At 33.1% G+C, this 14,372-nt stretch overlaps 1 protein-coding gene across 2 annotated transcripts; it reads right to left on the bottom strand.

The window, feature by feature from the left end:
• Nucleotides 1-2,812: 2,812 nt before the first annotated feature.
• Nucleotides 2,813-10,309, bottom strand: LOC143603800 (O-fucosyltransferase 6-like). 2 transcript variants are annotated; one of them, XM_077080496.1, is made up of 10 exons: nt 10,110-10,309; nt 8,517-8,576; nt 8,291-8,384; nt 8,129-8,205; nt 7,956-8,044; nt 7,660-7,843; nt 6,609-6,790; nt 6,230-6,332; nt 4,932-5,263; nt 3,641-4,429 (listed from the first exon to the last, which is right to left on the bottom strand). In XM_077080496.1, the coding sequence occupies exons 1-10, from the start codon at nt 10,278-10,280 to the stop codon at nt 3,994-3,996; spliced, it is 1,728 nt and encodes a 575-aa protein (XP_076936611.1). In that variant the 5' UTR covers nt 10,281-10,309; the 3' UTR covers nt 3,641-3,993. The 2 variants fall into 2 exon arrangements, 1 of the variants encoding a protein (XP_076936611.1); XR_013148138.1 differs by lacking the exons at nt 8,517-8,576; nt 10,110-10,309 and adding an exon at nt 2,813-3,164 and having other exon boundaries at nt 3,937-4,429; nt 8,291-8,434.
• Nucleotides 10,310-14,372: the final 4,063 nt, after the last annotated feature.

The raw sequence follows: 14,372 nt of genomic DNA, 5'->3' as shown, positions 1-14,372 counted from the left end.
TGAGAGAGTTTTTGGATTTGTAGCAGGGATTAAAGGGTGGGAATGGTAGTGTATATATAAAGGAAGGAGTTGGGTCAAAGATGGGTGTTAAACACAAGAGTTTGCATGAAAAATGGATCAAACAAAACACAAAACAACAAAAATCCCGTAACCTGCAGACCCTGAGGTCGCACTACGCGATGGTGTAAGAGCCTCCCAATAGCGTATCGTGATGGGGTGTGGCCAGATATTACAAACTTTCAAAAACGACAATTTTAGTCCATGCGGTTCGTTTTAAGTGGTTTTTACGCGTTTTAAAGATCGAAATGAATGTTTTCAAGACCCAACAAGTGTAAAACAATATTGTAACATAAAATCCATCATTTTGAATATATCGAGGGTTTTGGTTTACAAAACGGGTCGGCAAACTATTATAAAACGAAAACGAATCGGAACCCAAAATTGACGAATGTCACAGCTAGGAATAGGGATGAGCTTGGTACCGTACCGGTAAATACGATCCCAAAAATTGCAAATTCTTGGTACCGGTACCGAAATATTCGGTTCGGTACCGGGATAGTACCGGTACCGAAGGTAAAAATTCGAAAAATACCGGTACCGTGCCGGTACCATACCGATCCCCAAACTCAAAACTTCGGTATCGAATTTGCTCATCCATAGCTAGGAATGCTCTTATGACATTTTGTTGAAACGACATAATATATTGTGAAAAGAGTTCAGTTTGACAGTTAAAATAGACGGGAATTGATTTTGGTAGCATATTATCGATGGTGTTGTTTCCATCGGCCAGATAGATCAAAAGCGTGCTTCAAATGCCTTGAACTACGAATTTTGGCTCGCTTGTCGGGCTTAGTTTTTTAGACCTTGAAGGGATGCTGGCCCTTACCCATGCTATTTGTCGATGTTGAAAAATCATGTAGTCTCAAGCAAGCATTGACCTTTGCATGTAAGTTGTAACAAAACTTATTCAAACTTTGCATCGGCCTTAAGTCAATTTTAATTTCTTAAAATGATTTGATGAGATTGAAATATCAACAAAATTTGTACGAATACGAATGGTTTGTGAAGAAAGAGAAGGCATATGGTTTATTTAAGAAAATGTCAAAGGGACGGCAATAACCAGACATCTAATTTTGTAACTAGCAGTTGTTTCTGATCCCGTCATAAAATTGTTAGTTTATAATGTGTTAGCCTTTTTCTTCTCATTTTTCATGATCTTTAACAAACCAATATCAAGTTTACACAATAAATTAAGATACGGTCTTATAGCCAAATTAACATTTAAGTACTAATTTTCTATCGCTCATAAATAAATTTTAGATCCATCACTCCGCTAAGTCACATGAAAAAGTGTTTTGGGATATGATTGTGGAACCGAAAGTTGCACCTTGTATGTTTACATATTTTCTTGATCAACTATATTCATGAAAATATTTTATTCATTGTAATTATGATTTTTCCTTGGATCTGTTGAGCTAACTACTTTTAATTAAGATTAAAAAATAATTGTATTATTTTTTAATTAAAAGGTAATAATTATAGTATTTATAGAATGTGTATTGTAGAGTAGGATGTCAAAAGCAACACCATGTGTGCGATTGATATGGGTTGGTTGTCTTACTAAGACACCAATATTGTTTAAAATCGATAGATTGTCTCCATTCTCACATCTAGTAGAAAGTAAATTTTTAATTCTAGCAGAAAAAAGAAGATTGCAAAAGGCTCTTACTCTCGCCAGTTTTTAGATATACTTCCTGACAAACCTTCAAATATAACCACTAAAATGTTCCTAGTCATATATTTGGTTTATTTAGTCACACATTTAAGCTTATAAATGATAGTAATTTTAATTGGGGTGTGTTGATTTCCTAAAATCAGTTTGAGATCGAGTTTTCACCCATTGAAGATGAGGGAAGATGATATCTCATTACCGCATGTTATATGACTATTGTCCTTAGGAGTTTACCATTACAACATTTGGTTTGATAAACTCCCTTGTTGAATCATGCATCGTTTATGCTTAAATATTGGGTAGTGTTTTATTTTACGATGTTGGTTCATTCTTTGTATACGTGAAATTATCAAAATTTTGGAAAGAAGAAGTTGCATGCGATTCTCCACATGCACATGATGGTTCTTGGCGGTACTAAAGGATAATCTTGGACGTGCTCGTGGAGAATCTATTAAAGATATTGTTATAAACTTCAAGTTATTGTTAGATTAGAACAGTGGTGATTTGTATTTCCTTTCTAGTACAACTTTACAACATTATCTTTGTTTGTAGATGTAAATCGTTGCTTATGTAATTGTAATATGAATAAGTTGTGTAAATCATTTTGCCATACTTTATAATGATGGAATTGAAGCTTCACACATAAGTTGTTTATGTAAAATTGTAAATGATAGACTTACAAGCATTCGTGATACTGTATAAGATTATTCCCTATTTTTGTTTTTTCAATTTTGAAACAATACTTACGCAGCCACTAAGGGGAAAGTTAACATACAAATTATAAAAGCCCGGTAACTCTACGAATCAAGTGATGTAATTATACATACAAGTAGTGTAATTATATAATTACAACTAGTGTAAGTAAACTATGTTGTAATTACATTACAATATAATTACGCTTTGTTGTATGTATAATTACACTACTTGATTCGCACAATTAGTACGTTAATTTAATTTGTATTTGATCCAAATTCCTGACACTAAACCATTTCCTTTGAACTTTATTATACCTATACCTTTTAATTTTATTTAAAAATATGAAATATAACTTATTATATTTCTTTATATTATATAAAAAATATATAGTTTATTACAATGAAATAAGAACACAAGCAGAGCAACGACCATTTACAATACATTTCTAAGTCACTAAACAAAAACAAAAAAAAACTACGAAAATATTTAACAAAATCCAACTTACCAACTGCAAGTTTCTACCAAGTTTTTTAGTCATAACACTTTCACCCACCTTTAAAAATTGGGAATAAAAAAACTGGAAGCCTTGAATACTTACGGTGCCACGTCGAATAAGTATAACCCCACATCAGCATTAACCAACCACTGTACAGTTTTAAGAAAAATGGATCTTTCATGCTGTAAATGTCTTGTACCATATGCTTCTGGACTTGTACCCTTGACGCCATTCATCTACCTGCATTGACGTTAGTCAGTTAATAGAGTTGTTGCAATTATGACTCATTTACTTATGAACGGGTTACCAAAAATCCGAAGAAAGATTTGTCTTTTGAGTCAAAATAAGTATAAAACGGCTTTTGAAATTTGAAAGAACTAATTTCGATTTATATTTCTAATGCGGGTTTTGGTTCATCCCTAAAGAGGCAAATGAACTGAAACAAAATAAATAGCTAAATAATTTAAATATATATTTATAATTACTTTTTAATGTTTAGGCTCGCAAGCCAGCTTGAACTCGATAGGTGAAGCTCGGGCTCAAACTTGTTTGTAAACAAGCTTATATTAAGGCTCAAGATAGTTTAAGCTCAACACGATTCAAGCTTTAAGCGAGCCAATCTCGAGTGGCTCGTGAGCACCTTGGCTCATTTACACCCCTAGACTTGTAATACCATAGTTTTGCATAATCATAATTAACGATATAACTAGGGGTGTTAACAAACAAAGCCGGCCCGTGCGCTACTCGAGATCGGCTAGTTAACAGCTCAAATCAAGCCAAGCTTAAACGAGCACGAGCTACTCTAAGCTTATTTAATACATAAGCCCAAGCCCAACCTTCACTCATCAAGCTCGAGCTGGCCCGCGTACCTAAACGAGCCAAACTGAAGCTTGAAAAAGTGACTCACGAGCCAAGCTCGGGCTCAGGTCGTTTACACCCCTAAAACTTAGTAAAGAAACAAATCGTTTCAACTTGGACCCATTTTGACCCGTGACCTAACCACCCATCTTACCGGCTCTAGTTGTCAACATACATCTTGAGCAACCGCCAAAACTAAACCCATGCTTATCTAGTCAGAAAGCAACTCTTCAAGCTCGGGTGAATCAGACATCAAAGGATCATCATCAACACTCGTACCATTAACCACATGTTGAAACTGAGAACCGACAAGATCATCATCTTCATCCTGATCAGATAACTCTGGCTCGTTTTCAGTGTCTTGGTCAACATTGACTTCATCAGAGTCAGCATCAGTCTTCCCGAACTTTCTAGGGAGCGTTTCGAGTTTTGATTTGGCTTCGGTGTCTTCACATATACAAGCGGCAGGGTTTTCATGAAATACACCTCGACCGGGTCTTACTTCTTTTGGCTCTCCCATGAAACCTCGTTGATGAGTTCTGACTCTTGAAGAGAACTCGCCCCATGTCATGTTTTCTCGGCTTAGGAATAGACGATATAGTTTTTTAGCGTTCGGGCGTATTGTTGGTTTGTGTCCAAAATATCTCCTGCGACATCAAGAAACAACATACGAGTTATGAGTCGAAATGTGTGAGTCGAGTAACGAGTCAAAACTTGTGATATTGTGTGCAAGTATATATGTATGCATACTATACATACATATATGAATGCACGCACATATATGTACATATGCATATGTATATACACATATATATGTGTGAGACAGGTTAGATTTCATTGACAGCAGACCAAATGAGTAAAAATTAAAAATAAAAAGTAGCTGAAAAAGAAAATAGGTAAAAGTAGCTTTGAAAGTAACCTCCTATATTATTCTACTTAACGAAGTTGAACCATGCTTCAATAATATGTTCAGTACTCCAGACTGTCTACTAAGTTAAAAAAAATGGATAAAACGGTATTAGGTCAACCCAACCCGTGTCCGTGTCACCCCTTTTGCCACCTATAATATAAATAGATAACAGATGTTGACCAAAAGTCAAAGTTGCCCATACTCTTGAACAATAATATTGATAAGATAGAAGAACATACCTTCGGCCAGCCAAGATTTTTGCCATATTGCCATTATTATTGGTAACAAACACGTCACTCTCATCACACACGATGAAATCAAGTGCAGCCATCCGAGAAGAAAAACCAGAAAACGGTTCCAACTCTTCTTTTGTGGCAATAGTGTCCTTTGAATGAATGTTGGGGAAGAGTGCTCTCAAGGGTGCCAATGTGTCATCACCACCATATACTTCACCAGAAGCTACATAAATATGTACATCTTTGTTGTATCCGAGTGCTCTCAGCATTAGACCGACTTCTTCTGGTGTTAGTGGGCATCTCCCTTGTCTCCTCTCCTTGTCGGGATTGTGGCTCTGTAAAAAGTATCTAAAATTGTTAGGCCGAGCCTGCTTAAATCTGGTTGGGTTGTGTTGGGTAATGGGTCAAATAAGATTTAGCTGAAATGGGTCTTACTAGTATGGGTTGAAATGGCCAGACTGGGTTGGGTTGACCCAAACATATATTTGTCCATTTTTGTATATTTAGTGTGTTAATTTTATCAAGAAACAAAACATTGTTGCTAATAATAGATCTTTATACTAAAAAATATTTACGAGAATGTAAGCATAAGAAAAATACTTTTTTGGAACATTTTTGGAACATGCAACAACTATGACTTCTTTATGATTTGAGGCACTTGAAATATACAAAGATCCAAAGTAACTTGTCTATAGGTAAACGGTTTGAAACTGTAAACTCCATGTAAAGGTAATAACTGTGCCTTAAAAATGAAATATACTTGTTTCTTTCAACCTCTGCTCTAAAAGATATTGAAATAGTCCTTGGTAGTGTTAGTAGTTGAATTAAACTTTTGGAACTGTAGACACAAAATAGACCTTAAATCAAACATATTAATAATACTAAGAAGAGGAGGCAATTTAAACCAAATTACTTGTAAAGGGGTCGATTGGGTTATGTTGACTCTATAGTCAATAATGGTCAAATAGGTATGCTAAAAGTGTAAACTAAAAAGGGAAAAAAAGGTTAAAACAATTTAAAAGTATCCAAAGTATAAAGCATTTAAAATTTCTCCTAAGTTCTTTTAAGACTTTTGGACCATTAGTTTGATAATAGATTTATAATCATTGAAAGTGCCAACTATTTGCCAAAATTTAAACAAAAAGTATTGACGGGTCAACTCAACCCAAACAAACAAACCCATTTTGATCTGCTCTAAAAATCTACTTTATTGACTCGTTACCGAACCAACCCGGATAGTTTGGGGGCTAATTTTGGGCATAGATGATGAAATCAACTGAGCATAAGAATCAAATGCTTACATGTAAAGTTTTCCACCTCTTTCTTATTTTACCCAATTCTTTTCTTTCCTTCTCTCCACCACCATAATAGCATCCTGAAAATGCAAGCATATCAGGTTCAAACCTGTATTATAAAACGAAAAAAGGTTATAGTTAGCACAAGAAATGCAAGTTTCCTAATCACACAAAAACATAACATAATTCATTTTCAAATCTACATTTTAGCATTTTTAGGGAAGTTTCAAGCACCATATCACATCAATGACATATAAACATAGAGTTGACCCATTCACAAATAAATGGGTCAACATCGCTACCTCTTAACTTATGATGAGATTTGCTAAAGGAGGGATTACATAAAATAACAAGAACAGCAACATAAGAAATATCAGGTACATACCTCAGGTGTAGAGCTACATAGTGCTTGCCCATCTTCCTCATTCGGTTGACCAAGGTTTGACCCATTTCATTTATAGGGTCAGTGAATTTTAATGCATGGTAGTTTACCCTGCATCTAAGTTTTTGAAAATCAGTATCCAACTTGTTAGAAAGTCTGTAATCAAACTTGCTTAGCTGAACGGCCTGCCAAAAAAAAAAGAATAAATTATTTTAACTTCAAATATAGAAACCTTATTATATAAAAAAATTATGACCTCCCCCCCTTTCTGACTCATATCTGTAGAATCATGTGTATACAAAATAACAATAGAACATTAAAACATAGACATACAGATAAAGTTCACCTCTGGAGAATAAAGATGAACAGAAGAGTAAAGTTTCTCTGTTATAAAAAAGAATGGCATTTAACTTGTGTTAAAAGGTCAATTTTGTGTCAGCATGTTTAAAAGATAACATATAATGTTGAGAAACTCCTTTGAAACATAAGATTTTAATGCTATATGTCAATACAATAAAACATTTAAAACTTTCAGGAACTGGGATCTACAAAAAGAATCTGCTATGTTGAGTTCATTTCAAGTTTAGATAGCATCACTCAACTCATGATCCAACAAGAAACAAAATACGCGCCCATGCATGCTACATTGCTACTACAAGAGACCTCAGTTCTCAGGATCAATATTTAACTCTACAAGGCATAATAATCATGTTATGATGTCATATTTGTACCCTAACAAATTAAAAACTAACTAAAGAAAAAGTAATGTATTTTACCAACGAGAACATCTGGTCTTAAAACTATAATCTCATGCATTCATTTTCATATTATAAAAGGTTAATAACTAAAAAGGTTGATATTTATTGTTCTGTAAATATCAGATTATCAGCCATCGAAAATAGATCTTAAGACACATTGGGTATAAACTAGAAAATAAGAACTTGAACAGCAAATCCCATGAGACGTGTTCTATGGCAACTGCAACGTGCAAACAATGCAAGACATTGCAGACTTACGAAATAAACAAAACAAAACTGCAGATTATATAACTTACACGCTTCTTCAAAAGCACAGGTAATACACGAATCTGATAGCATCTCTCGTTACACTTCCGGGGCACACGCATATTATATGGAACCAAACTCTTGCCTCCCTTGTGTGGAAGCTCTTTTATAACTCTTACATCTTTTGATAGATATGATATAAACCAGTCAACATCAAATATCTCTGAAAAGGTACTGCACAAGAAACCATACCATCAACTATATGAAACTTGCATGCCAAATTTGTTACAAATTTAAGTCATGTTCATTGCATGTGCAACATTGCATGCATTTCTCTATGACTAACCTAGAATCCTTCCAAAAAGACTTCTGGTCCAGCTTTGGAACAACAAGTGTAGCATTCAAAATACGTGCAGCAACAACTGCATCTGTAATCTGCGAATTTAAAATTAAGTAATCACTAATCATACATATTTAAGTTAAGTAAATAAGTTAACAAAATGATTAGGGATTAATTACCCCGGTTCGTTGTTGGTTTAAACCTCCACTTGTGGCTATTAACAAGTACCGATTCGGATATGTTACTGATTCCACTTCTGTAATTCATCAAAGAAAATTAAACCTAAAAAATACATGAAATGATAAAAAAACCAGAAGAAGTCATCTGTAATTCTGTCTTACTTGGAAACTTATTGCTAGCATTACTACATCCAAAATAGAACTTTGACATCCGTGTACTCCATAGACTCCGATCAATCATCATCCCACCACTGATCTAGATCCCTCGATCATACAACAAATCACATCCAAAATTAAACAATAATACAAAATCAGCTCCAATCCAGATTCAAAATGATAAATCACACCACTACAATCCAAACTTCCAATTAATGGAAATAAACCTAACTGGAACTTCGAACAGAGACGTGACTGCAGGCGAATCATCAACAACGACATTATCATTCAACTGCAATTCATCATTATAATTGAAACGAATTAACAGAACTGAACACATTATCATTCAACTGCACATCATAAAACAAACTTACATCCAAATTAAACAATAAAACATAATTAGATCCAATCCAGATTCAGAAATGATAAATCACACCACAACAATCCAAACTTCCACTTAACGAAAAAAACTTATCAAGAACTTTAAACAACAACGCAACTACAGGCGAATCATCAACACCACATTATCATTCAACTGCAATTCACAAAACAAATTTACAAAACTGAACGCATTATCATTCAACTGCAGTTCAAGAAACAAAATTACATCCAAATTTGACAATAAAACAAAAACAGATCCAATCCAAATTAAAAAAAAAACAAAAACAACACAGAACCAAACACAACATTCCAAACTTCCGATTAACAGAAGAAACATAAAATAACCGGAACTTTGAACAGTAAAACGTTCAACTGCTAGTCATCATAATAATCGAACAAATCAACGAAACTGAACACATTATCATTCAACTGCAGTTCATAAAACAAATTTACATTCAAATTAGACAATAAGACAAAAATCAGATCCAATCCAGATTCAAAAACCAAAAACCATACCACAACAGTCCAAACTTCAGATTAACAGAAGAAAAAAAAAAGCCTAACCGGAAGACATTATCATTTAACTGCAAATCATCATTAATAATAACAATCAAATTAACAAAAACCTAACGTAACCATATAAATTGATAAAAAAAAGAAACCTGATCGAACAGTGAATCATCAACAACGACATTATCATTCAACTGCAACCAATCATTATACTCAAATCAAATCAAATTCATTCAAAACCTAACCAGAACACATTATTCGACCGAATGTAACCGAATACAGCTAGTAACAATCAACAGCTGTGTAACTAATTACATCCCAATAAAACAACACGACAATACCAGATCCAATCCAGATTCAAAAACGATAAATCACACCACAACAATCCAAACTTCAAATTAACAAGAAAAAAAAAATTACTGAAACTTCAAACAGTGAATCATCAACAACGACATTAACATTCCACTGCAATCAATCATAATAATCAAATTCAACGAAAAATAAAAAACCTAACCGGAACACATTATTCAACATTTCAACCTTACGTAAACAGTAGCGCAAGTACAGGCGAATCATCAAAAACGACATTATCATTCAACTGCAATTCATAAAACAATTAACAAATCTGAACACATTACCATTCAACTGCAATTCATAAAACAAATTTACATCCAAATTAGACAACAAGACAAAAACAGATCCAATCCAGATTCAAAAATGAAAAATGACACAACAGTCCAAACTATTATTAACCGAATCATCAACTGCAAATCATCATCATCATAAAAATAACAAAAATCACATCAAATTAACAAAACCTAACACATTATTTATACTCAAACCTAACGTAACCGAATAACCGAATACATACATACAGTAACTAGCAAACTAACAATCAACCAATAGACAGCATTAGCGATGTAACCGAGATTACCGACGTCGACGTCCGGCGTGTGAAATGGTGCGGATGATTAACCGAGGGTGCGAGCAGAGACATTAAACCGTACAAGACCAAAATGGAAGCGGAGATAGCGGAAATCGCCGGAATAAGAGAGCGGAAGCGGTTGTGAGTGTGGTGACGGTGGCGCCGCCGGTGAGTAGCCATAGATGTATCACACACAGAGAGTGTGTGTTTGTGTTAAATCTCTCTAGAAAGTAAAAGATGAGTTGGTTAGAAAGAGAGAGAGATGAATAATAAAGAAAGAAAAGGAGGGAACACGATCTGTCAGAATTCTAGTATTTGTTTTTCTTTTTGGAGAGAGAGGTTTATTATTATTATTATTATTATTATTATTATTATTATTATTCGGTTATTTGCAAGGATGGACAGGGTCGGCAGACAAAAATCAAAAAATATTATACATATGATTTTTTCAACAGTGTCTAAATCATCTCCGATATATGTTGTTTTTTCAGTATTTTTATATGCTAAATAAATGGCATTTCACCCCATAAAACCATCCCATATATCCTCTGTTCTGTTTCCTCTTTTCTTCCTCTTACCTCACAAATATTTTGAAGAAAGAGAGAAATTGAAGCCCAAAACGTCCCATAGCACCCAGCGGAGGTGTTCCTGGCGCTATGAGGGCTTTTTGCACGTCTATGGTGCCTACTACGGGTGGCCTTAGTACATTCTTCACCAAGAATTTTACTTTACCCTCTCTTCTCCACATCATACTCACTTATTCACATCACCTTTTTTTCTCAAGAATCTCTTACCGTAGATGCTCTTACTATCCGAAATCTTAAGGGTGTGCGTGATGCGGTTCAGTGTGGTTTTGGGTAAAACCAAACCGAAAATCAAAACTTTGGTTTTTGGATTTTAGAAGCTGTCCGGTTTCGGGTTTTGCCGTTTGAGCTTGAAAATTGGCCGAAAATAATGAATTTGCGTATATATAATTTTTTTAGTTATTAACTAATTGAGTATTATACATTTGACCAAGACTATTGAAGTTACATGTTTATTAAATTCTAAAATAAATTACTTAAAATAAAAAATAAATAAATAATCTATAAATTCGGTTTTTTCGGTTTTTTTACATGCAAAATCATTCGGTTTTTCAAAATAAAAAACCAAACTGTTGGTTTTTTGTTTCGGTTTGGATTTTTCGGTTTTTTTTGATTTCTTGCACACCTCTAACTCAAATACTTAAGTGAGCCTTCGTGAGACAAAACGAGCATATTGATTTTGACGCTTCATACTTAACTAACACATAAACATGATCAAAAAAGGAATTCCATGATTATGAGAAAACCTCATTAAGTTATGTTTCGAACTTAAAACCACAAACTAATATAAAGATCTCAAACTTTAACAATCTAAGTACTTATGATGCCATTTGACCATATGACAAGTTGCATTATATATAATAGGATTTAAATAGAAAAATTAGTGATGAGTTGATACGATATTATTTTTGTCATAGGTGAGTTTGTAGGATAGAGATTTAAATGGTACAAGCCAGCTATGTTTGGTTGGGTTTCATTTTATTTGATTTGGTTTGCTTGGTGGACTTTTGAATGATGGATAGGGTCGGCAGATAGGGCATAAAATATTTTAAGACAAAAAAAATAAAATAAAAAAGTACTTATTACATATATAATAAAATATATTTAGTATTTTATATATAAATGATTTAAATAGAAAAGTGGTGATGTAAGAGTTGGTGAGATAAATATATATATTTTTTGTTTGTTGGTGAGGTTGCGTGTTTGAAACTTTACTGGTACACAAATATAAACCATTCATGTTATCCTCGTTATAGAGGTGGAAACGAGGCCAAAACGTTGGGCACATCCCCCCCCCCCCCGGCTCGTTTTGGCTCCGTTGTGGGCGAGGTTCGTTGTATACTCAACGGCCACCCCCTTTAATCCTTCAACCAGTTAAGTTTTTTCCCACAAAATCCAACCAATCAAATTTTTTGTATTATTTATATTTTATTTAATTTATAATGATTGCAGCAACATTTTACCACTACACATTTTTTGCAAAAACTCCCAATTGTTGTCCGGGACATCACGTGTTACAAAACGTTCCTATGTACATAATTACTACTACACCTGGTAGAAAGTAGTCAGTATTTGAACTTGAACTTGAGACAAAAATCAAGTTGAGCTTGAGGTCAAAGTTTCAAAAGCTCATTTTTGTAGTAATGATTATTTTTATATAAGTTTGTAATCTAAAGGTTCATATTTACGCACACGAGGTGTTAGAATTCTACGGACTGGCCTTGAGCACGGAGTATTGCTTTTGCTATCTACGTTATTTATTAATATCTATTGTGAAGTGAGAAAATCTATTTCACATGTTATATGTTATATTGAATAGTAATGATCATGTGTCATAACAGATTTGTCATTTGCGTACCTACTTTGATGATTTATGTGACTTTATTTTCATCAATGGCGGTTAAAAATTTGGTTGCATGTGAATAACCACTCACGTATTAGTTTTTGTTCACGTCTCATCAACAATGTACGGTAAACTAACAAAAATTCAATAAGCACGCGACATAGGCTTGCATAGTGTTCATTTTATTCACATATGTGATTAATTACTCTAATACATAACGATCTTGAGTTTTGCTATTTGGTACATAAAGTTTAGATATATTTAAACACACACATAGAGAGAGAGAAAGAGGAGACTATTATGCACCGGTGATAATTGTTCGTAACATTTGTCTAAATATATAACGGTCTTTAGAAAACAATATGTGTTGTTATTTGTGGTTAATATGTAAGATCAATAATGTAAGTGATGTTGTGCAATACATGTGTGCCTTTTTCATATAATTTACTAAAAGTAAAATGTTTTTCTGTTTTTAAATCTTTTAGAAGACGACCAGTTACAAAATGATAATAATAATAATAATAATAATAATAATAATAATAATAATAATAATAATAATAAAGCATGGTGAAATTGGAGAAAAGGGTAAAAGAATAATGATTGCTCACAAATAAGCAAACTACATATTCAAGCAAAGTATATATCCAATCACATTTATTCACATAAATAAACTTTGTTAAGGACAAAAGTACATCTAGCCACATCTTTTATAAAAGATCTCGATATAACCTATGAAATAGAAATTGTAAAATACATTTTTTTATTAATTTAATCTATTATGTTACTATCAATATATTTCATATGATATGTTTTTCATTGTAACTATAACTTTATATTACATCCATACGATGTGTATTACTTTTATGGAGTATTATACTTATACAAGGTTTATAAATTCTCTAACTTTGCTTCGGTTAAAGTGTAATTTTTAACACATTTTATTATTCCGTGAATAATATGTCAAATAACATGGTATCTTTTAATGGAATATTTAGATTTTTGTAATGTGAATATTTTTTAAGCAGAGAACCATATGAGTAGAATATAGTAGGAGCAAGGGTAGAGGATGTGCCTTGATTCCTTCTTCCCTTATTACTAATCAATTGCTTTATCTTCATCATGTGTTATTCCTTACTTCTAAGTTTCTATAGATGAGTAGTGAATGGTAACACCCTAAAACTGATTAGTTATGGTAAACTCGGTACAAAAGGCATAAAGACGCTTCAGGATACCAGATGTCATACATTCAAATAGTTCAACACTCGCTTAGGTTTCAATATATATGATACTAGTTTATATACCCGTGTAGTACACGGGTTGAAAAAAATTATATTGAAAACATATTAATAAAATATATGTATGAACTTTTGAAAATCAAATAAATATGTAAACTATAACATTTATTTTAGGAAATGGTATATATGTTAAAAGCTAGTTATTGGTTTTATATTTTTTACAATGTATAGAAAAGTTGTAACAGTTTAGTCTCTAAGCCCGTGTAAAACTTTTACGGGTTGAAGTGTTTCATAATATCATTTACCAATCATATTCCATGGTGAGTCCTATTTATACAACCTCAAAAGAAAATGAAAATGAGCACACTTATGAAAATGTGAGAAAATTTGGGTTCTGTGAATTTGAGATATGGTTGTTTTCAAAATGCTTTCCACAAGTTATTCAAAAACATCCACAAGCAAATTCAATACCTGCCACAACAAACCGACACTCAAAAACTTTGCACTTGGGAAATTATTATCTTGAATACGCATTTTATAAAGAAATCCCAAACAGGACCGTTATTATAGCTCAAGATGTTTGCCTACTAATTGCTATACATAACATGTT

Source organism: Bidens hawaiensis, unplaced genomic scaffold, assembly GCF_021521415.1.
Source record: "Bidens hawaiensis isolate Kalapana, Puna unplaced genomic scaffold, B.hawaiensis_p1.1 tig00062769_1, whole genome shotgun sequence".
Lineage (NCBI taxonomy): Eukaryota > Viridiplantae > Streptophyta > Magnoliopsida > Asterales > Asteraceae > Bidens > Bidens hawaiensis.
This window is presented reverse-complemented; position numbering and strand designations above follow the sequence as displayed.

Coding starts and splice junctions, on each gene's coding strand:
- LOC143603800 (XM_077080496.1), bottom strand. CDS start 10,280: ATGGCTACTCACCGGCGGCGCCACCGTCACCACACTCACAACCGCTTC. Junction 8,577..10,109: donor CACGCCGGACGTCGACGTCG/GTAATCTCGGTT, acceptor GATGAATTGCAG/TTGAATGATAATGTCGTTGT. Junction 6,791..7,659: donor CTGTGCTTTTGAAGAAGCGT/GTAAGTTATATA, acceptor TTTTTTTGGCAG/GCCGTTCAGCTAAGCAAGTT.